At 36.5% G+C, this 26,847-nt stretch overlaps 1 protein-coding gene and 1 long non-coding RNA gene across 6 annotated transcripts; both read left to right on the forward strand.

Annotated features, from left to right (window-relative positions):
* Positions 1–6,985: 6,985 nt before the first annotated feature.
* Positions 6,986–14,504, forward strand: LOC110762581 (uncharacterized). 5 transcript variants are annotated; one of them, XR_002527594.2, is made up of 3 exons: positions 7,041–12,242; positions 12,355–12,396; positions 12,561–14,504. It is a non-coding gene; the product is annotated as an uncharacterized LOC110762581 (long non-coding RNA). The 5 variants fall into 5 exon arrangements; XR_002527597.2 differs by having other exon boundaries at positions 7,041–12,039; positions 12,174–12,242; positions 12,355–14,504; XR_002527598.2 differs by having other exon boundaries at positions 7,041–11,834; positions 11,974–12,039; positions 12,174–14,504.
* Positions 14,505–16,611: 2,107 nt separating this feature from the next.
* On the forward strand, positions 16,612–26,603 carry LOC110762636 (exocyst complex component SEC3A). The gene is made up of 25 exons (XM_021965297.2): positions 16,612–16,906; positions 18,008–18,078; positions 18,501–18,581; positions 18,744–18,811; positions 18,944–19,046; positions 19,387–19,532; positions 19,965–20,082; positions 20,624–20,728; positions 21,240–21,341; positions 21,445–21,582; positions 21,845–21,973; positions 22,067–22,147; positions 22,241–22,315; positions 22,675–22,848; positions 22,937–23,078; positions 23,220–23,284; positions 23,962–24,132; positions 24,220–24,299; positions 24,559–24,640; positions 24,829–24,926; positions 25,012–25,120; positions 25,466–25,534; positions 25,888–25,953; positions 26,030–26,119; positions 26,363–26,603. The coding sequence occupies exons 1-25, from the start codon at positions 16,732–16,734 to the stop codon at positions 26,471–26,473; spliced, it is 2,649 nt and encodes an 882-aa protein (XP_021820989.1). The 5' UTR covers positions 16,612–16,731; the 3' UTR covers positions 26,474–26,603.
* The last annotated feature ends 244 nt before the right edge of the window (positions 26,604–26,847 follow it).

Below are 26,847 nucleotides of genomic sequence, written 5' to 3' on the forward strand. Positions count from 1 at the left end.
TTCCACCATTGAAGACCTTAAGCTCCCATGTTCACAAAATCTGTAACTTCTTTCTAGTTTTGTTTTGAGTTTGTATTTGGAATAAGTATGAGCAACTAAACTCCATAGCTAGGGCTTAGGTTGAAGCCCTAAACATGATTACCTTATTGTTTTGATGCTTGAGTGTATGAATTTCTAGATATTGTTGATGAATTCCAATTCACCAAATTAATCTATCCTTGATGTATGTGTTTTCTTTGATTGATCACCTTTGAAAGCATGCTTCTTGAGATTGTTGGGATTATGTGTATCTTCATGTTATCCTAAGCAATAAATGGATGAAGTAAGAATCATCCATGTGAATTGGTTTCTTGAATACCTAATGTAAACACCATGCTATTAGGGTTCTTGTGATGTTCATATTCTCTTTGAACTTAATGGGTTTTTCTTGTAATTGAATCAAAGTACTAAGCACACCTAGATTCGATTATAGGGAAGGCACAAGTATTGTAGCACTCGTACTGCACTTTACGTACATTAGAGAGAATCAATGCGTACTGGCCTTGATTGCGAACATCTTCAACAACACGTTTAGAGTTCATCACTTGAGTATCCATGAACATTGGTAGAATTGTTTAGGGTGGATTCCGAAATCCTAGTGTTTGTTACATTTTAATTCCACTCTTTGATACTTCATCCCTGCTATTCTCATTTAAATTCAAAGTTCATTTACTTTCATGCAATAGAAATAGGTCACTTGAACCAAACCAAACCCCCCCCCCCCCCCCAATGTGTGTGTGAGTTGTGTGTTCGACACGTTATGTGTTTTTGTTACTGAATTTTATTTGTTTCTGTAATTGTTTTGGACTTTTGGTCCGCGTTGTGTTCTTGCATTTTCTGTGCTGAATCCAACCGTATAAATAACGTGAATTTTGGACAAACGGTTGGAAAGTTATAGGTAAAACACTGGACATAGGTCGAAACTGAAAAGCAGAGAATTTTGACTCTGTGCAAAACGACCGGTCGCTTTCACCTAACGACCGGTCGCTCATCACGTCCAAATTTGAGTTTCAACTCTGCCAAAAACGACCGGTCGTCACTGTTCATGCGACCGGTCGTCACTGTTCATTTTTCACTGTTCACAGGTGATAAATAGGTGATAAAAGGGCGATAGAAAGTGCTGTTTGTGTTTTTCTTTAGTTTTCTTGTGTTGTTTCATTTCTTTTACACTTCCTTACTTATTTTTAGTTTCCATTTTGCATTTGTGCATTTGTGGTGTGTCAATTAAGTGTTCTTTACGTACTCAAATTAGAACTTATAGGAAGCCGACAAGTTCTTCGTGGGATCGACCCCGTACTTACATAATCTATACTTCATTAGATTCGTGCACTTGCGGGTATTTTTAATTGGTTGTTGCACATTAATTTGTGTCCTCTTAGGAATGCAACAGCCATTCAGATTTATTTGTTTAATGCTTGCTGAATGATTGGGATTGATTTTCAACTTTAAATTGCATTTTTTTTTACATGTTGAAATGTTTGGGAAATGTTCGTTTTCAGGGGAGACTTTGCCCGTTTTTTGGTAGAAGTTAAACCCTTGAGGGTGTTCTTGTTTTGTGGTTCAGGGTAAGAGGGGTAGTTTCGAGACAATTGTGCCTGATACTTGCCAGGTGTTGGATACGCACAGGGTTCGACACATATTCCAAAGTGGAATTTGGGTCGGCTCCTGTCACTTTTTTGGGGTTTGTTTATAGAAATGAAATGATGTAGTGTTTATCTATATCACTAATGCTAAGAATAGGTATATAACTATGAGTGCTACTATTTCCACCTCTCTTGTCCTATTTCTCCACTCACTTTATTTTCAAAATTTTAAAGACAAATTTATCCATTTGAAAAATGACTTCTAAAGACATTCTCAAAACTTGACAGTCTATTGCTATAACCATACTTAAATTTTTACTTTTAAATCATTTAAAGAATTTTAAACCAAAAAATAAAGTAAAATGATATAAAGAAATAACTTTTTTTATTTTTTATAAATAAATAAAAAAACTATCTCCCTCCCTCACCTCCCAGCTCCCAATTAGCATGTCCGCCGATCCTTTCCCTTTCTTCCCATCAACCATCAACTCTGAACCCAACCCCATCACCGCTCATCTCTCCTTCTCACCGTCGCAGCGCAACTCCACCCCAATGTTACTGATGTATGACCAACATAAGAAGGGCATCAACCAGAAGGCCATATAAAACACAAACGTAAATTTCAGTCCCTTTTGCACTCAACAATATTGGCAAAACAAGATTTTGATGGGAATAACATCCCATGAACTCAAAATTGGAGGTTTCTGTTGGATCATTTAAAAAAAAATTAAAAAGGGAGGTTGGTGCATGTGTTTAACAATCTGGATTCTAGGCATTTTTTGTTTTGTTTTTATAATTCTTTTAATTATATGAAGTTGAGTCAATCTCTATGCTGAAATTGGGTATTTTTTATTTACTTTATTTAAATTTAATTTACTGTCAACAACGTGTAGAAAGAGGGAATTGTGGAGGATGAATGAGGTGGAGGATAGAATGGTGGCTGGGGTAAAGGTTGCTGAGAGGGGTGGCTGTAGAGAATAGGGCTTAGGGTGGGGGTGAGTCGGGAAAGGGAGAGAGGAGAGATAGCTATTTTTTAATATTATTAAAAGGTATTAGGAATAATGGTGGGTAGAAAGATAATATTGTGTTTTTTTTAAAATTTATATGGTGGATAGGAATATAAGGTGGATGGGAAAATAAAACAGGGGGTGGAAATAGCAGCACTCATAACTAAATATCTAAATTTAAAAAGAACGAATGGGCTCCCATATGTCACGATTGGCCCAATTTTGTCCCATTGATGTTTCTTCCTTTTTTTCGTTTTCTTTTTGTTATGTTTTTCAGTAAGTAAAAGTAAAAAAAGAAAGGCACAATTCATTTTTGACTTGTAGTAAAATGCTCCACCACCAAAATTTGATGTGGAACAATTCATTTTCCATTTACTTATAATTATCAATACCGCTCTCTCACGGGGAAGCTGACTTCACCTTTTTTCTTTTCGGAGTTACATGGGAGGCCTAAGCCAAAAACAAAAATTACGTTTTTTTCTTTTATTCCCTTTAGTAAGTGGCTTGTGCATCTTATTTTTGGGTTGGAGCATATGCTCTATAAAATAGAACACCCTAAAAGAGTACAAAGATAGCAAGAAAATTATCTGAAACCCAAATATAAGGCAAGGACAATACCGTAATCTTAAAAAAGATTAGCGGCCTGAACCAAATATAGAGAAAGAAAATAAATAAAAAAAGAAGAGGAATCTTGGGCACTTCTTCAACCACCAAAACAGTGTCAACGATTGAAATCAGAATCATGCACCTCAGCAAATGTGGATTTGAAACCGAAGAAAAACAAAATAAATATGCGTGAAAAAAAGAGAAAAACTAAATACACTTGGGTTAAGCCAATAACAAGGCCCAATACACTAGAAACCAAATGAAAGAAAATTAAGAACGAAAAAACTACTTCATGTGCCGAAGAAATAATGTGGCAGTGGAAAGCCAACAATAAGGGTGGGCATCAATCTGGCTGAATCAATTAAACAGGCCGGTTCAATCCTTAATTACCGATTTGGTTTGGTTTGATTTTGATCAAGAAAAAAATCAAATGGTATAAAAACTGAACCGGATTGTATATTATTTGGTTTGGTTTTGAGCTTTTGCAAACCGGCATAAATCGAACCGGCCCGTCTACTTATTAATTTTACACGTGTAATCCTCTAATTAGAAAATAACTAGATATGCATGTTGAATTGTGGCTATATTAGTTATTGAAATTTGACTTTTATGATATGTTGAGTTTTAGGATGGTTTGATACACTAGAAAATGATAAAAGTATGTAGCAAGTTGTGAATTTTTTTGTTCTAATTAGGTTAACAATGTTGAAAAAAAGAAAAAGAAAAGAGAATTGAAATTAGGCCCAAACTGGCCAAACCAAACTGTCTTAAATTGGTTTGGTTTGGTTTGGCTTCCTCCATGATTATTGTTAAAACCAAACCAAATCAAACCGTTATATTGTAATTGATTTGGATGTGGTTTTGAGGTGAAACCGATCCAATCCAGACCATACCCACCCTTAGCCAACAATACCAACATCCAACAATGAACTTGCCAATAACCACAAGCAAACTCATATCCAAGCGTGACAACAACCGACAACAAAATCGATGATAAAGAAAAAGAGAAGTAGGGAGAAATTTTTTTTGATGAAATCAACTTGTGCATCTTTCATAAAATAGATTGATGAAATACTTGATTAGATTAACTTAAAGTAATTATGAAATAAAATCAAGAAGAAGAAATTGAACTTCAACTAAACTAGATGATAAAAAAAGTGAAGCATGTCCAAATGTTAACTACCCAACTTCTAGATCAATGTTACACCAACGTTCAAATCTTAATTCAAAATAATGAAGTCGATTATTTTTTTTTGTAATTATGAAGAAATAATGAAGTAGTTGTGATTGTAAATGTGGGTTGACCCAGTTAGTCAAGACAGTGAGCCCTCTACCTTGCACTCATGTTCGAATTTTCTCTTTATAAATTATATTAGCTTATACCATTGTTTCTATTTTTTTTAAAAGAAAAGAGTCACGTTTGATGTGCTTCCTTCTTTGTGTCCAGATGTACTCATGACTATTGGGCTTTGATGAAACTAGAGAACTTGTGCCAATTGTAGAATTTCGACCAACGCAAAAAATATTAAACGACCTAGTCCTTCTGTTCCTTTTAGCGTAGCCCAGTGTTACACTGACACTTGCTTCGAGAGTTTAATATTTTATCATTTTTCATCCAAACTTTTATAGGAATCCTGGTCCCACAAGGTTTAGACACCCTTAAGAAATGTTTGTCCTTATCTTTTCAATTTTAACAATCACATATCCCGATCTTTTAAATTTGTTATAATGTGATTCCGCCGTTAGGGTTTCTGTCATATCTCTTTGTTAGTTGCCTACGTGACACTGTGGGTCCCATATTTTTTAATTTTTTTTATTTTTAATTGATTAAAGTACGAATAAAATATTAAAAACCAAAATAAATAAAAAATTTCTCTCTCTCTCTCTCTCTCTCTCTGCGTTCTCCTGATCAAGCTCCAACACCCAACCTTTAAACCCATACCACAACCACCCTCCACCGCAGCGCAACCACCCAACGCCCCCTTCCCCCGTGACCACCGCCCTCCAACCCCTAACAAACCCAAAACCCTAACCTAGCAGCCACCCCTCCCCCGAAAAAAAAAAAAAAAAAATTCCCTTTGTTGTTGAGAGACCACCCTAGCCTGCAACGAACCCCAGCATGTAACGAACCCAGAACCCAGCTCTCTCTCTTCTCCCTGCTCTCTACCCCATGACACCACCACTTGCAAACTATACCACACCCCACCCTGCAACCACATCCCCGCGAACCTAGAAACCCAGACTTGATTTCTTCTCCCTCCCCCAATTTCTACCCCCAACCCATATTTATTCTCTTCCCCTTACCCCCCCACTTCCCAAAAAAATTTCTTATCCCTACACAGATCTATTCTCCCCCACTCTCTCCGATTTCTTCTTTCCCCTCTCATCCCAGATTTTAATATGAATAAAATATTACAATATTAGAAAAAAATTAAAAATCAACGAAAATGGAAATGAACACCAAAACCCACAAACACCCACCTCTTATCTAATCTGTCCTCACCTCCCAATTCCTCTCTTCAGTTTGATCAGCGCACTCGCAAATATCTATGGGGCCTTATGGTTCCATCGTTTGCTCTGGCGTCAGCAGTAGCGCCAGCTCCTCGTCTTTCTCATGTGTCACCAAACCACTCGCCGAGATCAAAGGCTATTTGGCCGATGCCAGCTACAAGGTCCGCTCCTCCGACCTACGACATGTCACTCAGCCCCTCAAGCGCCTCGAGACCGTCATGGCCAACTCACCCAATGACCTCTCCTAGCTCGCCTCCAACGTCGTTCTCTACACACACACACACACACACACACACACACACACACACACACACACAGAGAGAGAGAGAGAGATTTATTTATTTTAATTTATTTTTCAATTTTTTAATATTTTATTCATATTAAAATTTAAAAAATAAAAACAATTTGGGACCCATAGTACCACGTAGGTAACTAACGGAGAGATCTGACGGAAACTTAACGGTGGAACCACATTGTAACAAATTTAAAAGACCCGGGTATGTGATTGTTAAAATTGAAAGATAAGGACTGACATGTCTTAAAGGTGTAACCAAAGGGTACTAAATTGTAATTAACCCTAATTTTTACTATCCAAACCTGTATAGGAATCCTGGTGCAACACGGATTGCGAGTATTCACCCGAAAACACACGTGGCAACTTTTATTTTTAAATATTTTTCCATCCAAAAGGAATCCGGGTCTGGGGGCTTCAGTTGGCTTGGGAGTCTGGCTTTCGTGTTGTGGAGGTGGAAAGTGACTCAAGTGTGGCTGTGGCTCTTCTTTCTAGCTCTATTATTTCCACACACCCGTTGTTTAGCCTTATTAGTTGTTGCAAGATTAAGGTGCAAGCTGGTTGGAGATGTTCAATTAAGCATATCTTCAGAGAGCAGAATGTGGCGGCGGATGCTTTGGCTTCTAAGAGCTCTGAGTTTGGCCCTGGGGTGCAATATTTTACTGAGGTGCCTACCTTTCTTGTGACTTGTTTGGCTGAGGATGCTAGTGGGGTGTCTAGGTCCCGTGTTGTTCGTGAGTAGTCTGTTTGTTCTGGGCTTTTAGCCTCTCTTGTTACCCAAAAAAAAAATAAAAAAGGAATCCGGGTCCAACAAGGCGCGTCCTAGAAAAAAAAGAAAAAAAGAAAAAAAAAGGGAAAGTAGCGTTGATTTCAAGTCATCATAACCGAATAAACCGCGTCGACAGCCTATCCGTTACAACTTACACATCCACCGTCCATTATTTCCATCACCACTTAATCTTGGTCGTTCATCCCGATCCCCTTCCCTTATAAATACCCTTCGGCCGTTCTCACAGTTCACCTTACTTTGCTGGTCCCTGAAAACAAGGGAGGTGGCGATCGGTTTCGGTTGGTGTAGATTGTCGGATTTGTTGTTTCGCTTCTTCTGTTTGGGTTTGATTCTTTGCTTTTGATATCGATGGATTAAGCTTTGTTATCGCTATGATTTAGGGTTTGGTGATGGATTTTGCTAACCGATTAAAATTTGGATCTAATGACCTTTGAAGGTTGTGACGATATAAAGAACCAGAGATTGTGTATATTTGCAGGCTTGTTTTATTGGTTCAGATGAGACCCAAACGACATCGTGGATCATGGTGAAGTAGGTGTTTGGTATGAAACTGCTATGAATTCGATTGGGATCTTCTCGTTGTTTTGTATAGATATAATTTGTTGATTTCAGGCTGAAGCTCATCTTTATTGATATGCTTATGAGTTTTGATTGGGATGATGAATGCCAGGGCATCGTGGATTCAGTACCTAGTTCTTCTTGCGTTTTGATTTGCACGAAAACCTCATCGATTTACCTTCTATGGGGGACCTTTGGCTTACCTCCTTTGATTTTGTTCTAAAGTTTGGAATATTTCCCTCGTTTTTTATCAATCAAATAAGCGGAGCTTTGCTGTTATTTTTCAGGCATCGTTTGCGGTGTTTGACACACGAGGGTTAGATGTTATGGTTAGCTGATAACTCCATAGGTTCTTATGGGATCTGATTGGATGGCTATGAGGTTGGATTTTATACTGTTTTGCGCTTGCAATGGAATGTTGAATTTCAAAATTGTCTATCTGGATGTATTGATTTGCAGCAGATTTAGTAGTAGTATTGCGGATGGCTCTGAGATTATGCCTGCACCCTTTTAGTCTTTGGATAGAGCGTAGTGCACTCCATTTGTAAAGGTTTTCATTGGTTTGCTGCACATGGATTATTGTTTTGGGTTACGTGCTTATTCTTTTACAGTTTGTCAAAATGCGCGTCTTTATATATCTTTCAAGTCCCTGAAATTTGTAAGTAATATCATGTTTATGTCCTCCTCCTTTTCCCTATAATCATGCCGAACTTTATGCTCTTACATTGACAGATACTAAATCCAGAATTCATGGGGTACATTGTTAACCTTCTTAGTTCTTCCGTTTCAATGTGATTCTAGTTTTTTAGGTATGTTCTAATCGGGTTTTTATGTCCTCAATTTTGGCTTTCTATTGATTATCTCAGTTGGAATGAAAGGCCTATTCTAATTTTGTCATATCTCAAAGATTAGTAATTCTTTTTTCGAAGATATAAAATTATTCAATGTTTTGATTACAGACCCGGAGTGTTTCTCACTTACCTCTTTATTGCCATGTCTTTGATCAATATATTTTGCTTTATGGTCTTTAAGCTATTAATAATTACAACCAAAAGTGGTTCGGCGCTTACCTTCTACTTTATGTTTTTTTGAAGTTTATTCATTTCTATGGTTGTCATTGCATGTATTTGGGCTTTGAATTTGTATAGAAGTGTGGTTAGGTATTGTTATGATGATTCATTAATTTTGTGGTTAAAGTGCTTATGGAGACTAAGTTGGATGGAGCTAAAAGTTTATGACACTGCTGTGGGGAGCTATTCTGGTTTGGTTAACATGTTAAATCTTTTTCTTTTAATTTTAATTTTTTTTTTTATACAAGTCTCTCTTTTGCCCCAAAATTAATGTTAGGTACTATGTATTTTTCAGGTTTCTTATGTTGGTTTCGAATTGGCATACTAAGGGAGTTTTAATGCTGTTGCCTTTCGTTTACCATTTAACAAATTTATTAAATTTGGTACTGATATTTTAGTAATATCTTATGTAGATGCAACCTAATTCTCGTCTTAGGGACAAAGTTTCACCAGGGGGAACCGGTTTGAGAGCTCAAGGCCGCTGGTTTTGTTTGTTCACATTCCTTGGTTTCTTATTGGGAGTTTCACTAAAATACCCAAAATGGAGGCTGAAATTATAAAAATACCCAACACCCAAAACACTTTATAAACATACCCAAAACTCATCAATACACACACTCAAAACCCATTTATAAACATACCCAAAACCCATCATTACACACATACCCAAAACCCATTTTGGGTATGTTTCTATGTTTAAATAGTGCTTGGGTATTTTTATAAATACATGTCTAGGATTGGGTATTTTTATAAATATCTATTTCTTATTTTCGTTACTTGTTCAATATCGTGAATTTTGTGGTCTGTCTTTCCGTTGATGTCTTGCTCACATTATGTGTGCAGGAATTTGGTTTTAACGCCGCAGTTAATAAAGGAAGTGGAAATAGTTTATTGGGAGAACATGTTAAATCCTTTTTGTCTCAAGTTTTTTAAACTTTTGTACAAGTCTCTCTCTCTCTAATTCCCTTCTTAATTAATATTATGTATTTTTCAGGTTTCTTCTGTTGGGTTTGAATTGACTTGCTACCTAAGAGGGGGTTAATGTTGTTGCCTTTTGTTTCCCATTTCAAAAATGTATTACATTTGGTGCTGTTATTTTAGCAATATCTTATGTAGATGCATCCTAATTATTGTCTTAGGGACAAAGTTTCACCCGGGGGCACGGGTTTGAGGGCTTAACGCCGCTGGTTTTGTTTGTTCACCTTCTTTGGTTTCTTATTTCTGTTACACGTTCAATATCATGAATTCTGTGGTTGTTTTTTATTTCGTGTCATATGCAGATGCATTTCTTGCTTTAGTCCGGAGTATCAGGATTTTGAGTAGTTTTGCTGGAATTTGGTTTTAAAGGTTTACACTGCAGTTAGTTCTTGGCTTATAATTTGATTTCTTATTTCTTTGATGTCTGGAACAATTTGTTTATGCAGATTGCAAATCTTGTCTGTCGTTGGAATCTCACTCTACGTTGAATAAAAACAGGCTGCCTTAACCATAAGAGGGGTCTTTTATCTGATCTTTTTTATTCGTACCGTCTGTATAATGTGGGGCACATTGTCTGAGCTACATTTCTGCCTGCAGGCGTATCCTAACTCATGTCTATATATGGAGGTCTCACTTTCTCGAATGAGTTTGAAGAAAGGGTTTGAGTAGTTCTTGGCTTCTGAGTTATTATCTGATTTTATATTCTTGGAGCCTGTACGTCATCCTGAGACATTTTTTGCACAATGTCTTTATATGCAGACCATTACACTTGTCTTCTTGTGGGGTCTGATTCCTTGAAGTAGAACGAGCTGCTTTTAAGAAAGGGTTTGAGTTGTTCTCTGCTTATGCTGTAACTTCTTACATGAGCCATTATTTGAGTAATGTTTTCTTTTAGAGTTTGATGCATCTTGTGTATTGGTGAAGAGTTTATAAGATCTGGTACCATTGTTGGAGCAATATTCTATGCAGATGCAATTTAACTCGCCTGTGTATGGAGTCTTACTTTGTTTAAGGAGAGCAGGGGTGCTACTAAGTGAATTTCTTCGCCCTATTATTTGATTTGCTGGTCTTAAGAGATTTTGCACAATGTATTTGAGCAGCGTTTCTATATGCAGACACATCCTAACTCTTGTCTTGTACATGGAGTCCAACATTGTTGACGGAGAAGGGCTTCTTCCAAGAGGGGGTTTCTTCTCTTATTATCTATTTTCTATTCTGGAGAGTGTATGAGATCTTGGGCCATGATTTGCACCATTACTTTCCATTCTATGCAGATCATCTTGTCTGTATATGGGGTCCAAATTTGTTGAAGGAAATTTCTTTTAAGAGGGAGTTGAGTAGTATGGCCTTATGATTTAATTTGTTTATGAGATTCGACACTTTCGTTGGGCATTATTTTGTGCAGATACATCGTAGCTCTGGTCTGTTTCTGGATCTTTTTCCTTGGATGTTGGGCTTTGTTGATTTTTGTCTAGTGCTCTAATGTCTCAGTTTTTAAGGAGTTATGAGATGCATCCTTGTTCTTGTGTGTGAACAAGTGTAACTTAATTCATGACTGGACTAATTTCTTAAGGAGGTTATGCTGCGTCTGATCTTTGTTGTGGCTCTCTTTTTCGAGGAGGGTTTCTGCAGTTCAATTTAAACTTAATGTCAATTTTGAAACCTCAGGAACAGGTGTCATGCTGAGTTTTGTTTTCCGTTATGTATTCATTTCAGTATGTCATTGTCTCATGCAGATGCTCATTGCTCAAAGTCTTACTTGAGTTAAGTTGATGAGGATGAATTTTTGAGTGACAATCAGAACTTGTTGCACCTCGCCTGGTTTTTCATCCACTGCCTTCTTGTTTTCATGATACTTACAATTCTTTTCAAATGGTGATATGTTATGATGATGTCAATTTTTTTTGCGGTAGTTCATGGATTTTCCTGTGCAGAAGTTTTGTAGCTCGGAGTCTGTCTTGTATCTGCATTGATTCCTTGAGAAACAGTCTCCACAGTCGTTTCTTATTTGTTGTATTCTTTTATGGGGTTTATCGTTCATGGCTTGATAGTTCAACATATTCTTATGAATGGGTTCATTCTTTTCTTTAACTTAATTATATTCTCTCAAAATTTACTTTTATTTCTGTTTTTTAAAAGATAACTGATTACAGATTTTGAATTTCATGTAGGGGCCTCAAGATCCTTAATTTTTCATGACTCTGCACCTCTCCCATTCATTTCTATATTGTGCTGGTCTTTAATTAATTCACACATTTTAAGGTTTGGCAGATGCTTGTCTTTATTGGTATTGCTGTTTTTGTCTGTTTAAATGTCTATTTTGTCTGGTTGAAGGTGGATTCAATGCAGTCTGTGCAGCTTTGTGCAATACTTTGGCCATTCAGGGTTGGATATTCTTTGGTGCTTCTCTTTTTTTTACCCCTCTTCTTTGGCCTTTTCAGAAGGGCGCTTGTTAAGATATTTGGTCGTTCATTTGATATTTTTTTATGAGTGTATATGATCTGGCACCACCATTTGATCTCATGCAATGTGTTTGCAGTTGCATCCTAACTTGTCTTTTACTGGAGTCGCACTTTGTCAGAGCCTGGAACATCTCTTTTAAGAGGTGGTTTTACGTTTCTTTGCTTGCGATTTAGTTCTCTGTAGACCATAAATGTGGCATTTTTGAGCAAATGTATTATGCAAATTCATTTCGCGTCTTTTTTACTTGATTACATATTAACGGAATGGGTATTCAAGCAAACCAACGGAATAATGAATTTGGGCATGTGCGACAGTCAAGAGGAATGGGAGTTGCCTTTGCAGAGTGTACGTCTTTCCTTTTGGTCTTGTCATCATTGGAATGTGGACTGCTTATAGTGGTCTCCTGTTTTTTCTTGGCTTACCATTCTTCTTGGATATTTGGTCTGTACATTGTCAGCTTGCTCGTGAGGCTCGGTTGAATGGGGGATGCTTTTAAGAGGTGCTGGTACTTCTTGGCTTATGATTTATTTTTGTTAGATTTTATCAGATATGATTCGCGCAAAAAGTTTTGTGCAGCAACGTTTGTCTCTTAATGGAGTCCTAGGGTTTATAGGAGGGCATGCTGCCGATTGTTTTAAGAGGGAGTGGGAATGTGGTATGCAGATTGATGTCTTTGGATGCAGTGAAGTATCGTTGGACCGTAGAGCAGCACTTGCCCACAAATAAACTGAGTATGACTTTGATCTTTGTTGATGGAACTGTTCTTTGAGGGGTCGTGAGATTTGATTTTGTCGTTTACATAGTATCTTATTTCCAATTTGTATCGAAGTTTTATTCATTAATCTCGTTTTAGCCAAGGTTTACTCATCTTCAGGTTGACGGATTGATTTGTCAGCTAAAATGGATAGGATGACTTGTTTTCATTGTCTTTGGATTTCAGTGTTTCGATCTTAATTAGCTTATCTTCTATGTCTTGCTCAATTTTTCCAGAATATGGGCGGAGGGTTGAATCTTCCTTTAATTAAATTGCTTCTCTCAAAATCTCTTTTCATATATATAAAGTTTTCTCATGTACAGGTGCTAATATTCATATGTACCTTTTCGGATTTTATTGTGTTGGAGGTGGTGGTTTGTGCTCTGCTAAAGGGTTTGGCCTTTGTCTTAAACATAGTGACCTGTTGGCATCTTTTTGTTTGAGTGCCTGGTTTGCTTTTGCTGTTTTGTTGTGGCATATTACCATTTTTTCTTCCTGGCAGGCTAAAGTTGCTTAAGTTCGTGATGGGTCAGTATGTTGGATATTTGAAATTTCTGGGCAGAGTAGTCCATTGTAGAAGGTTGGGTTTATTTGCTTGAAGGGTGCTGTTCCATTTAGGTTACACATGGGGTTGTTTGACAAGTAAATGATCTGGCATAATTATATGGGTCGTGTTTTATGCAGAAGCAGTCTCATTCTTTGAGGGCTCTGTCTCAGATTCAATTTTATGCACAGAGCTGATAGAACTGTTTTTATAAACTGCTGATGGAAATGGATGTGGGATGAAGTGTGTTGTTTCCCTTACCTGTCTTCTTAGTTCCATCAGCTGATAGTCATACTTTTTCCTATAACTGTTCCTTTAAATTGCTTTTGTGTTCATTTGGGTGGCTTGATAGGATCTGTCGTTCATTTCTTCATTTGGTGCTTCTTATAGTCCAACTTACTGAACTTTGCAATCTGACACTGTTTCTATGATCAATTTGACATTTTAAAAGCATTTGAGTATTAATTAAATTGTTGTTTGTTGGTATCAAATTAGACATTTTGAACTTTGGTGTGTTTTTCATATTTATGTCCTTATTAGTTGCTGGGTGTGTCTCGTTTATTGGTTCAATAATGCTGTGGTCGAGCGTCATTCGACTATTCTGAGCTGGTTACAAAGAGATGATAGGGATGAGAGATTACATTTAATGTAATACTTATCTCTAATTTATGACTAAGTAATGAACTTACAAAGAGAACATATAATGTATTGAAAGAATGTAGTTCTGGTTTGTCATATTTGTTATATCGAAGTTGCTCTGTTTTTGCATAGAGGGTCGGAGTTCTTTAGACATCTGAATGTCTATCAATTGTATAATGTCAACTTCTTGGTAGCTTTTTCTCTTTTAGATTTGTTTGGCTTTTAGTATGATGGTTATGTGCATTGCTTTGTTTTTAGCTGCTGTCTGTTGTGTGTATTTGTGTTTAGTTAGTTAGGTTTAAAGGGATGTAGCTCAAAATGGTAGAGCTCTCAGCTTGTAACCTGTATGAACAAGTTACAACACTTACGAGAAGATCAAGGTTCAAATCCTTGCGTCCCTGCACATTAACATATTTGATAGTTTATGACCTGCCTGTGGATGGATTGAAAGAATCTAAACCCTTGCATGTGTATCTGTGGTTGCTGTTGATGTGCGGATGCTGTTGGTAGCTGACTAAAATGGTGGTTTGGATGATCTGTGGACTTGAGAACCTGAATTGGCTGATTTTTCCGTTTTACGACAAGATGTGGTTTATCATGTAAAAGCTTCAGAAAGCTCAAGTTTGTAATACGAATTATGTTATCTTCGAACTTGTTTGACGAGATATCAGTCTTTATGTCTCTTGATCTTCTAGTTGTAAGCCAACCTCTGCTTCTCTAATTCGTGTTTCTCATTTATTCATTTCATACACTTTCTCACGTACCACCTTCACATTTGTATCAAAAAGGAAACAAAATTACCTTAAGAGATAGGACTGTACAAGATACAAACCAATCCACCAAAACTGACTAATCCAATTCAGTTCAATTCAATTCAATTTTATTGGTGATAATAATATTGACGGATTGGATTGGATCCAAAAAATGAAAAAACTGATTGGATCGGTTTGGTTAGCGGATGGCAAATATTTGCATCTTGTACAGTCCAATCCGTCAATATTATTATCACCAGCACACTAACACAACTTTGTTGATATTCTTTGGAAAAATATATTAATATAGCATAAAACTTCTAGATTTCTAAGTTTTTGTGTTGACTTTAGTGTTTCTTTTTTAAAGGAATGAATGTAACTTGAACTCTAAATGCCGAAGGTCATGTTGTAGTGTTGTTTTCTAAAACTTATTTATGTCTATTTAGAACATACTTAATGGGATTTTCTATTGGATTGAATTCTATATGATTATCTTTGCAATTATCATACTTAATGGTATACTTAATGTACATTGGATTGGATTGGATCCTAACATCCGAACACATTGGATTGAATTGTAAAATCTCAAATCCATTAAAAAATTGGATTGAATTGATAAAAATTCATTGATTTCGAATTGATGTACACCCTATAATTTTCAATCTAATAAAAAAATTATATAGAAAACAAAATAAAAACAATTTTCAGTTAAAATACAGTTAATTCACCTCCTGAAATTTAACCATAATCCATTTTTCATTTGTTGGATTTTTTTATTATAATAATTTCACCATCCATTTTTTGTTCGTTGAGTTTTTTATTATAATAATTTCCCCAATTTTTTCGCAGATACATCTATGAAGTTCATGATTTGTTATAAAGGAAGTCTAGCTATTTATTAGAACCTTATTTCTAAATAATGATATTCAAGCTAGCTCCTCTTGGATTGTAAATAAAATGAAGTTACTGTTTAGAGCATTTCCACCCATTTGTCATGGCAAAAGGCAAGAGGAGGCAATAGTTGTTACTATTCACATGATGGTGTCTGCCTTAGCAATTTTTTTGTTGGTGTGAGAAGTGAAGAATTTGTATAGAGTTTTTGTTATTTAAATTGGCTTATGACGTCACAATGACATTAGTATTAGGTCAGCTTATCCAAACAGCAGCCCAGGCAAGTCTTGTCTTTGGGCTTATCCAGCTCTTACCTTGACAATATTTGGGTGTTGGAAACGGTATTGAGGGCCTAGGGGGGCTCTTGCCCATCCTAGGGGGAACTTTGAAAATGCTCTTATGGGAGGAGGAGAGAGGGGTAAGGGATGAAAAAAGTGTTTGTCATGGTGTATAGAACTTCCCTCCCGGACCTACCCCCAACCTAGAGTAGCAAGAGGGGAAGTAAAATTAATCCTTGTTGTAGGAAATGAGCCACTTCAAATAGGATTGAGAAGTTATGGAATTTTAGAAACAATGATGAGTGGCAAGGTGGTGGTGAAATAATGGGACAAGTGGGTGTATTCACCCATTGTTTAGTTTTTATTTTGTTTGTTCTTTGATACAAGCTATACTTGAGAAAACTTGGAACACATAACTTCATGTCTAGGTGTAGTAATCGTTTAGTCTTCTTTCATATAAACTCACCAACTTTTTGGTTGAGTCGTCGTTTTTTATATTATCTTGCACTACTTTTTCAAGAAAAGAAAACAATCATTTAAACAATGGATGTTTAAATTGAATCAGATGCAAGAATAGATTAAACTAACCAAAATAAAAGATATTATCAACATTTTCTTTTGGTACAAAATCTAACATGTTAAATCAAAGTCAGTTCCTAATTACGAAATCAGATTAATTGATTGCAAAATCTTTGAGTTAAGTTTTGTTAACAAATTTCTACCGTTTCACAAATAACTAATTTTATATAATTTCGTTTCGACCCGTACCCGATAATTTCCGGAGCCTCTAAATCCAAACTCGAAACTTCCGTACGCCAGCTTGACCAGAGAACAAGTGCACAATGCACGTATATTTTCGCATTTTCGTCGTGGACCTCTTTTTATCTTTCCATGTCTTTTTCATCCCAGAGTCTTTTATATGTACCATTAAATCACACCAGGCTCCGATTGAGACCCACAGAGTGTTTCACCGGCAATGGCGAAATCGAGCGCAGACGACCAGGAGCTGAGGCGAGCCTGCGAGGCCGCCATCGAAGGGACCAAGCAGAGCGTCGTGATGTCGATCCGTGTGGCCAAGAGCCGAGGGATCTGGGGAAAAACGCACAAGCTAGGCCGTGACATGGCTAAACCTAGGGTTCTCGCTCTTTCCGGTACGCAATCGTTTCTCTATTTCCGCATATCGTTTTCACTTTGAAGATTCTATCTCCGACCTGAGATGACTCGTTAGAGAAGTGCGTGCGTGGCATCTGGACTGAATTGTACGCTTTTTCTGAAATTTAGAAGAGAAATTTAGCTTTATTTCCAAGGGCATTTTGTTGAAAATCACAGTGCAGACTTCATTTTAACTTGTCTAATTGTTAGGGGGTTTCTCACTGTTTTGGAATGATTATAATATGACCGAATTAATATAGATAATCACGATGCGGTTGGATAGTAATGTGGTTGGGTGCGCAGACTGGACAATTTTAAGAAATATGTATTTGCCTTTGCCGGGACTACTATGATCGACGGATATATATTATTCACAAGAGTGCCCAAGATTAAAAGAATGGTGTTAAATCCTTTAAGCTCCATAAATTCCCATTAATATTGATTTGCTTCAAGACATAAGTTGGTCAATCTTACAGAGAACAATATCGTTTTTGGAACTTGCTGAATCATTTATATCCACTTTTGAAAGGGGAGTAACCAGAACTAGATTATCTACGATAATGTTTTGAACAATCTTGGTAAATTGTCATAAGAAGACTTCGAAGCATTGTTTTTGCACATATCTTCCGATTGGGAGGACAATTTTAGTTAAATCATTAAACAGAACTGCACAAGACATGTCAAGTATCTTAGATGGCAGTGGCACAGTAACGACTTTATCAGTAAGGTTAATTTGGAATTGTGTGCTAAATTCTAAGGGTTTGTCTACATATTTTGTAAAGCTTCACTAGAATAACATGAAGAGCCTGCTACTGTATCACTATGGTAGTCGGTACTACTAACTGAGGCCACCCTTTCTATTTGTTCTATAAGCTTCTATAATACTTGGTTGCACTCTAGATTGGCTGACAGTGATCCGATATCAAATGAAGGGGAAATAAAAGACTTTTCTTTTGAAGCATTAGGTCAGAGGGTGTGTACATGTATGCATAACTACAAATACCCACACAAGTATAAATATTCAATTGGATTGATCAGTGTAAGCACTTAGTGATAATTTTTATGTTACTGATGGCGACTGCCTTTTGTGGTTTGTGCAGTAAAATCCAAAGGCCAGAAGACTAAAGCCTTTCTTCGAGTCTTAAAATATTCCACTGGAGGAGTCCTTGAGGTAAAGTCCAGTGTGTTTATTCTTATTTTTCTATAGAATTAAGATTCTTTAGTTTTAGGGGGGGGAAAAATTGGCAGTTGGTTTACAATTTGAAATGTAGTAGTTCTAGCTTTCATTTCTAGGCCTGCTGTGTGTAACGGTGCTTAGTGTTATTGTCTCTTGTATGTGTATGTGTAACGGTGTATGTGGCTTATCATTTATCATCTCATTTAATTCATGAGGACTATCTGATAAAGCTTTATACAATTTATGCGCAACTGATTTAGTCTTAATTGTTACAATTTTTCTAGTAAGACAACATAATTAATTTTAACAATGCAAATATAGAAGGAAAATAAATAAAGAAAACAGATCTGTGTGCTTGATTAGGGACTTGGCGTGATTACAATTTACAATTACTCATTAATTTTCTTTTACTGCAGCCTGCAAAGTTATACAAGCTAAAGCATCTTTCGAAGGTGGAGGTTTTAACAAACGACCCTAGTGGGTGTACTTTTACTCTGGTAAAGAAGATCCACCTTCCATATGCTTATGAAAAAATTGTACATTTATGTTGGGAATTCGTGCAAAGGAATAGAATTCTTGCAATTAAGAAAAACAAGAAACAATGTTTGAGAAAGATTGTTGTTCCATTTTCCATTTTGGTCTGACTGAATTTCTTATAGGGTTTTGATAATCTTAGGAGCCAGAGTGTTGCTCCTCCTCAATGGACCATGCGAAATATTGATGACAGGTATGCTATGGAGAACATGGGCCTCTTTTCAATGTTATCCTTTCCTTCAGTAAACAGACTGATAAGCTTTTGATTACTGATTATCATTCCTTTTTCTTTTCCTTTTTCTGTTTAAAAAAATCTATTGTGCAGGAACCGCCTTTTACTATGTATTTTGAACATATGCAAAGATGCATTGGGTCACCTTCCTAAAGTTGTTGGTATAGATGTTGTGGAGATGGCTCTTTGGGCTAAGGTGCATATGATGAATTTGTATTACTGTACTATTTTTAGAGTGTAGGATATTTATAATTGAAGATTTCACTTCCTTGCCAATCACTAATTGTGGGTACGACTTATTGATTTTTGTCAATGTTAATTTCTTTGTTGTTTTAGTTTTGAGAGAATTCTGTTATTATTTATTTTCGTAGTTTTTATGTCACTTCTTGAAATCAGTTCATTCCTTCTGTTCTCCTATTTTTTGGCTTCTTCCGTGTGGATATTTTGCTTAAACTCCATTTATTAGTTTTTAGTTTGTTAGATCAATATTTGCAGTGCATTTATTCTCTAATTTATTGTTTAAAAAAATGATTTAGGAAAATACACCAGCAGTCACTAATCAAGGCAATATGCAAGAGGGTCCTGCTGCATCAACAGTAACTGAACGAGACTTAAAAGTCACTGTAGAAAAAGAACTTGTCTCCCAAGCTGAGGAAGAGGACATGGAGGCACTTTTGGGAACGTATGTACAGTTTCATTGTTTTGTTGTGATGTAGATATTGCTTGTGCTTTATCTGATTTGTCCATTGAGGAGAATGCTAAGGTTTTTCTGGACTTTATGATAAACTCGGTTACTGGGTTTTTTCAATTTTGTTAGTTTGATCCTTGTTTTCGGACAAGAAGCATGAATTACTTGGTTATGGGGTCACATACTCTGTCATTAAGTGGGTTTTGGAGCACCAAGTGTGGGGGGGGGGGGGCTCATTCTACTTTAGTTGGTAGAGAGCAAATGGTTCACAAGTGACTCCAACAAGTTGATTTTTTCTCTCAGCCTCAACCATTTTCTTTCATATGTTGTTCTAAAACAAAAGGCATCACTCTTTAGCTACGTTCTGTTGGAACTTATCTTGATGTTGTTGTGATGTGGCATATTTTGACTGGGCGTGATGTGCAGTTATGTCATGGGTATTGGTGAAGCAGAAGCATTTTCTGAAAGGTTGAAGAGAGAGCTTCTTGCTTTGGAAGCAGCAAATGTGCATGCCATTTTGGAAAGTGAACCTTTGATTGATGAGGTGAGTGTTTTTCTATTCAGTTGTGTTTCTATGTATGATGGCATTTGCCACATTTCTTCCTTTTTTGGATTTGTTAATTTATTGTCCTTTTTATGTTCTTCTGTTTGGTTCTTGGTTTCACTCTTCTCAAAGAAAGTCATTTTTCCCCATTCATCTATCTCACCTGTCAGTATTAATACCATTAAAGTCTGTTGTCATCCATGTGACCATATAATATATATGGCATTAGACAGGTCTAAGCATGATACTTAGTCTGGTTTTCAACCACTGTAATTACTTAGCATCAATGTTCTCTCGTTCATCTTCTGACCTCATCCTTGTTTAGAGCCTTCAACTTGTTTTTGCTTAAACAGTGTTGCTTTCTGATTCTGAGAAACTTTATCATCTGTTTGAGTTACTTGCATACATTGCTTTATCATCGTCTCCATGAGATTTCTGTACAAGCTTCTTTTGCCTGCTTCTAGGACATTGATCGATGGTTGTCTATTTTCTGGAAGATATGTGATACTGTTATTGATATGTTCAATTGTGGATCTTATAGGTACTGCAAGGGCTTGAGGCAGCAACGAATTGTGTTGATGACATGGACGAATGGTTAGGCATCTTCAATGTGAAACTCAGACACATGAGAGAAGACATCGAATCGGTAGGGACTCTAGATCCTTTGATAATTTTTTAGATTTTTACTGATCCTTTATGGACTACAATTTATTTATTTCCAACCCGCAGTTTATTGGAATTGCTTTTAACTTGTTTCTCATGGAACAAACATACCATATACGTAGACCAATTTAACACTGTACATCTGGTCAAAGATTCCATTTGCCTGTTCTATGACATTGTATTTTAAGGGATTAACAAGAATGCCAGTGGTTCATTTTAGTTTCCTTTTCCCCCATATACTTTTACTATATGACATAAAAAACATAGTTGTTTACATTACATTTCCTGTTCCTTGTTGAACGAAATTCACCTGTATTGGTGCTAGTTATGGGTTACTTCAATCTCCTCATGGTTCTGACCAAGAGGTGGTTGTTCAATATCCCACGCCATGACATGGTTTTGGGATATCCACTTGGATATATGAATGTCTTCTACTTGAATGCTTGATCTATTCTTATGTTGGCTGCTAACTTTTTTTCTGTTGTGATGCCCAGATAGAAACCCGCAATAACAAGTTGGAGATGCAATCTGTAAATAATAGAGCACTCATTGAGGAACTCGATAAGCTTCTTCTAGGTTTGCGTGTTCCTTCTGAGGTATATTGCCCATCCTTTTTAGCTGTGTGACATAACTAATTAGTTTGAACTTGGGCAACTTTTTAAGGCTTAGAATCTTTTTAATGGCGTTTCATTGGTGCAGTATGCAGCATGCTTGACAGGAGGCTTATTTGATGAGGCACGTATGCTTCAAAACATAGAAGCATGTGAGTGGTTAGCTGGTGCTTTACGCAGTCTTGATGTACCTAATTTGGATCCAATCTATGCAAACATGCGAGCTGTATGCATTCTACCTTTCTCATTCATTTCAGTTCTTTTTTCTTTTTCTTTTTTCTTCAAAGATTTGTGGGCAGATGTGCAAACTATAGAGTTTTCATCACTGTGGTGTGAACCCGTCATCACTTTAATGAACTTTTTAGCTGGCTATGATGTCAATTAATCATGTGAGATGTTGAGATGGAGTGAGATTACAAATATCTGTTTTTATTACTGATTTTAAGACCATTTCATTATATTGGTAAAATTAATTGTAATTCTTACAGGTTAAAGAGAAGCGAGCTGAACTTGAAAAATTGAAATCTACATTTGTCAGAAGAGCTTCTGAGTTCTTGCGAAATTACTTCTCTAGTTTGGTGGAGTTCATGATAAGCGACAAGAGCTATTTTTCTCAGGTGCACTTTAGGGACTCAGGCTTTTATAAATTTGACCAAATTGTTCATTTTCTGAGTATTTATATTGCTCACTTTTGTGCTTGATTTAAACAGCGGGGGCAACTGAAAAGGCCTGATCATGCTGATCTGCGGTACAAATGCCGAACATATGCTCGCCTTCTGCAACATTTAAAGGTAAAATTTCAGCTTAATTGCATTAGCCATTAGTACTTCTGTTGTTTCAACTTGCGCATGTGCATTGGTGACTTTCTTCCTTTGCACTTGCAGAGTCTTGATAAGAATTGCCTGGGTCCTTTGAGGAAAGCATATTGTGACTCCCTCAACTTGCTTCTTCGTCGGGAGGTCAGAAACACAATCATTTTATTCTATCATTTGAGTGTTACCTGGAATGTATTTCTGAGATATCTGTGTTAGTTATATTTTTTGGCTGTTGTCTTTTATCATCTTTGATCATGGACTTTTTCTGAGTGCTTGAATTTTCCATCTAATCATCAGACTTCCTGATAAGATATTGACTTGGTTTGGTAGGTTCAGTGTAGCATCAACTAATAATCATATAAACCAAAGTGGTGGTGGCTTGATTCCGCATGCATTAGTAACCTAATCAAATCATTCTTGTTCTAAAAATTTATTGTTTTGTAAGAGCTTTGACAGTTAAGTGATAAGTTTGAAAATTTGAGTATATAATTTGATACCTACAGGCTCGTGAATTTGCAAATGAGCTTCGTGCTAGTACAAAGGCATCAAGAAATCCAACTGTCTGGCTTGAAGCTTCTGCTGGGTCTGGTCAAAATGTGAATGCTGCAGACACTTCTACTGTTTCTGAAGCTTATGCCAAGATGCTTACGATTTTTATCCCACTCCTTGTAGATGAGGTAAAAGTTAAGTGATATAATAGTTTCTTTGATCTAAATGGTACATATCTTTGTATTTAAAGCCCATTCTACAATGCCTCAACTGCAGAGTTCTTTCTTTGCACATTTTATGTGCTTTGAAGTTCCTGCACTTGTTCCTCCAGGAGGTACTGCTAATGGAGATAAATCTGATGACACCAATGATGATGATTTGGGAATCATGGACATTGATGACAATGACAGCAAAGCTGGTAATTTACGCTAATATCTTACTGTACTTTTCTGTATGTGCTTGCTTTTAGTCATATTTTTACACCGTCTGCAATGGATGCTTTTGAATTCTGCCAATTCTACTTCTCTCTGGAATTTGATACAATTGTCTAATTTTGTAGGTAAAAATTCAGGAGAGCTTGCAGCATTGAATGAATCTCTTCAGAATTTACTCGATGGAATCCAAGTAATGCACACAACATATTGCCTATCTTTTCGCACTTGCTATTGAAATTTTATTGCTTGGACGTTCTCTGTTTTGTGGTTGCATAGTTTTGTTGTCCATAGCTGAAAGAAACTTCCATGAATTTCCAAATGAGTATCTCATCTTATCTTATGGGTGTCATCCTCAAAGCTCAATCTGCTCTGTGCAGAACTTGGGAATTGGGATCCCTTATCTCTGTTTTAGGTGATAGTAAGGTGGATGATTCCCTGAGTAGCTTAGGAGATGGAATCTCATGTCCAGCAGTATCTTGTTTGGATGGCAAATGTTTGTTTAAAAGTTTTGAGCTGCAGAAATTTATCATGTCATAGGTTTGACTCTTGGTTGTCTGCTTAGATAGATATAGAATAAGCCAGTGTCTAATGAATAAAGGGGGTGATGTAAGAGAGGGTGGTTTGGCAAGTGGTCTTCCTCCAGAACAGCGAAAGACTAAATCTATGTTTCCTTTTATGATTTTAGCATGATAATATTGATGAGGTGGCTTGATTTGTGGTCTGGACTGACATCTAGATTTGTTTGGGAGTGAACCTTCCGTAATATTTTTAAATTTTTTTATTTACTTTTAATGGTTTGCACACACTTTCACCCTCTATCCTGGTCATGACTTGTTACTTAGCTGCATGCACTTATATGGTTTTCAGGAAGACTTTTATGCTGTGGTGGATTGGGCATACAAAATTGACCCCTTACGCTGCATATCAATGCATGGGATTACAGAGCGGTATCTTTCTGGTCAGAAAGCTGATGCAGCAGGATTTGTGCGTCTCTTGCTTGGTGATTTGGAGTCAAGAATTTCTATGCAATTCAGTCGTGTAAGTTCTTGTGTTTAGTGTCAATTCATAGTCATATGTTTTTAAGGTTATGATCTGAACCCATGTAATGTGTATGCTCCATTGCAGTTTGTTGATGAAGCTTGCCACCAGATTGAAAGAAACGAACGCAATGTTAGGCAAATGGGTGTCTTATCATACATACCTAGGTAAACTGGATTATACATTACTTATGTTCCTTTGTTGAGGAAACTTCATATCCTCTTTGAAAATTTAGTCAGTTATCAAGTTGAAGTTTGGCATGTTTTGGTCAGATTTTATAATTGAGAGAACAGAAATGGCAAAACTTTTGTATGTTTTCTAAAGGAATTTGTCAGCTTTGATTACTTATCCCATGCGATAGAATTTATTTCCTATGTGTTTGATTATTGTTTCATATTATATTTGATTTCCCCTCCTTTTACTTAGATTTGCAACTCTGGCAACAAGAATGGAACAGTACATCCAGGGGCAATCTAGGGATTTGGTTGATCAAGCATACACTAAATTCGTGAGTGCTTTTTTTTTTTTTTTTTCTGGAAACATATTCCTGTTATCTGCAGAATGTTATCAGATATCGTGATATACAAAGCAAGTTGTTTGCACATAGCCATATTGAATTAAGTAGGCCCATGCTGCAATGGGCATACAGCATAATTATTGTTTACATTTTCTTAAATAAGATCAATTGTTTGACAGGTTAGCATAATGTTTGTGACTTTGGAGAAAATTGCACAAACAGAGCCAAAATATGCTGATCTTTTTCTATTAGAGAACTATGCTGCATTTCAGAATAGGTACTGTTCTTTTTCCTTTCTACCATTATCAATGTTATTTCTTTGTCGGTCGACTTCATTCTGATTAGAAAAAGTCTGCTTGCAGTTTGTATGACCTAGCAAATGTTGTGCCCACGTTGGCCAAATTTTATCACCAGGCGAGTGAAGCTTATGAACAAGCTTGCACGCGCCATATCAGCATGATCATATACTACGTAAGTTATCCAGATGCCGAATCTTATATAAGTTCTTCTTCTCATATGGACGCTGCAATTTTGGGCAGATCTATTTTAGAATCTTATATCATTCAAAGTTACTCTCTGTGAACAAATAGACAAAACCGAATCTTTATGAAAGATAAAGACACTGAAATTGCTAAACTATTCTTTGCTGGTGAAAGCTAACGTGCTATAATTTTCATATAGACACTGAAATTTTCACACAGGCATCTAGCTTGTCTTGAATCAGCCATTTTTTGGCATAGATGTATAGCATAAGCCTGAAATACTCCTTGGACAGAATATTTTTGGTGGCACGCTCATTGTGTTTTCTTTTGGCAGCAATTTGAACGTCTTTTCCAGTTTGCTCGAAGAATAGAGGATTTGATGTATACAATTCCACCTGAAGAGGTTAGTGTGTTGGTGGTCCTTAAATGTTATCCTCAGTAGTTAAATTAATACAAGCGGCTGAGATGCATCTCAACTGTCCATATCTAATCTAACTTTGAAAAAGAAAACCTCATAATTATGTCACACTGCTAGATAATCTGTAACTATATCCATTGCTTTGTGCATCTGTATACTCCACCAAGAGTATCCAGTCCCATTCTGAGGATGTAGTGTTTGGCTGGTATCTGTGTTGTTGCTAGGACCATTTCTGCAGAGTTTTTTTATTTATTTCGGAAGTCTTATAAATAAAAACAATTGGAAGTCTTAACTTGCTGGATGTTATGGCTGATATCAACTTCCTTCTCAAATTTCAGATCCCTTTCCAGCTTGGGTTGGCAAAGATGGATCTGCGGAAGATGTTAAAATCAAGTTTATCTGGGGTGAGTTGGTAAATTTTCCAAAATAACTTGGTCTCGCATGTTCGTTGCTGACAGTATCTTGGCTTTCCTGATACAGCTTGACAAGTCCATCACTGCAATGTACAAGAAGTTGCAGAAAAACATGACTTCTGAAGAACTGTTGCCATCCTTATGGGATAAATGCAAGGTATGTTGGATAGTTTCTTTGTAAACATGTTAGGGTTCCATGGTTGCAGACTCTTATATCATATGCAAAAGCCTGACCTTTAACCAATGATAAAAGGGGAATAAAGTTCTCAATCTTGCTACTCTATAATTACACGGAGAGATGTTTTGGATTGAGTCTTGCCTATTTGTTAAACGCCACATACAAAATAAAGAAAGCATGTTCTTATTGAAAATATCTTATGGATGCTGTGGATTTTGGCAGAAGGAGTTCCTTGACAAGTATGAAAGTTTTGCTCAACTCGTCGCCAAGATTTACCCGACGGAGACCATTCCAACTGTAGTAGAAATGAGAGATCTTTTGGCATCCATGTAAAGTGAGAGTTTGTCTTGTATAATCTTGATAGCTTCTTTTGAGGGTTGTATTTTAGCTTGCTGTAATCTTTCTCCTATTTTCCGGAAACATTTTCCCTTAATTTGATTTATTAAAATTGTAGAGTTTTCAAGTGTCTTTTTGTCGATATAGGCGAATAAACAATATACCGTTAAATATATTTGATGTTCCCACTATTTATTTCGTGTCTTGTGTTCCGGCTCATAGCCATTCTATGGTGAGGGTGTCATATATGGACCATAGATGTAAACCTTCATATTAGCCACATGATTCATCTGAATAGTAACTTCACTTAAGTTTAATGAAATTATTCTATGGCTAATATGAAGGTCCACATGAGGGGTTCATATGCGACA

The sequence above is a fragment of the Prunus avium genome, chromosome 1 (assembly GCF_965620075.1).
Source record: "Prunus avium chromosome 1, drPruAviu1.hap1.1, whole genome shotgun sequence".
Lineage (NCBI taxonomy): Eukaryota > Viridiplantae > Streptophyta > Magnoliopsida > Rosales > Rosaceae > Prunus > Prunus avium.

Bases quoted from the DNA above. Each gene is read 5' to 3' on its own strand.
- LOC110762636 (XM_021965297.2), top strand. From the start codon at position 16,732: ATGGCGAAATCGAGCGCAGACGACCAGGAGCTGAGGCGAGCCTGCGAG. The intron at 16,907-18,007 runs GTACGCAATCGT...TGGTTTGTGCAG, and splicing joins TAGGGTTCTCGCTCTTTCCG to TAAAATCCAAAGGCCAGAAG. The intron at 18,812-18,943 runs GTATGCTATGGA...TCTATTGTGCAG, and splicing joins ATGCGAAATATTGATGACAG to GAACCGCCTTTTACTATGTA.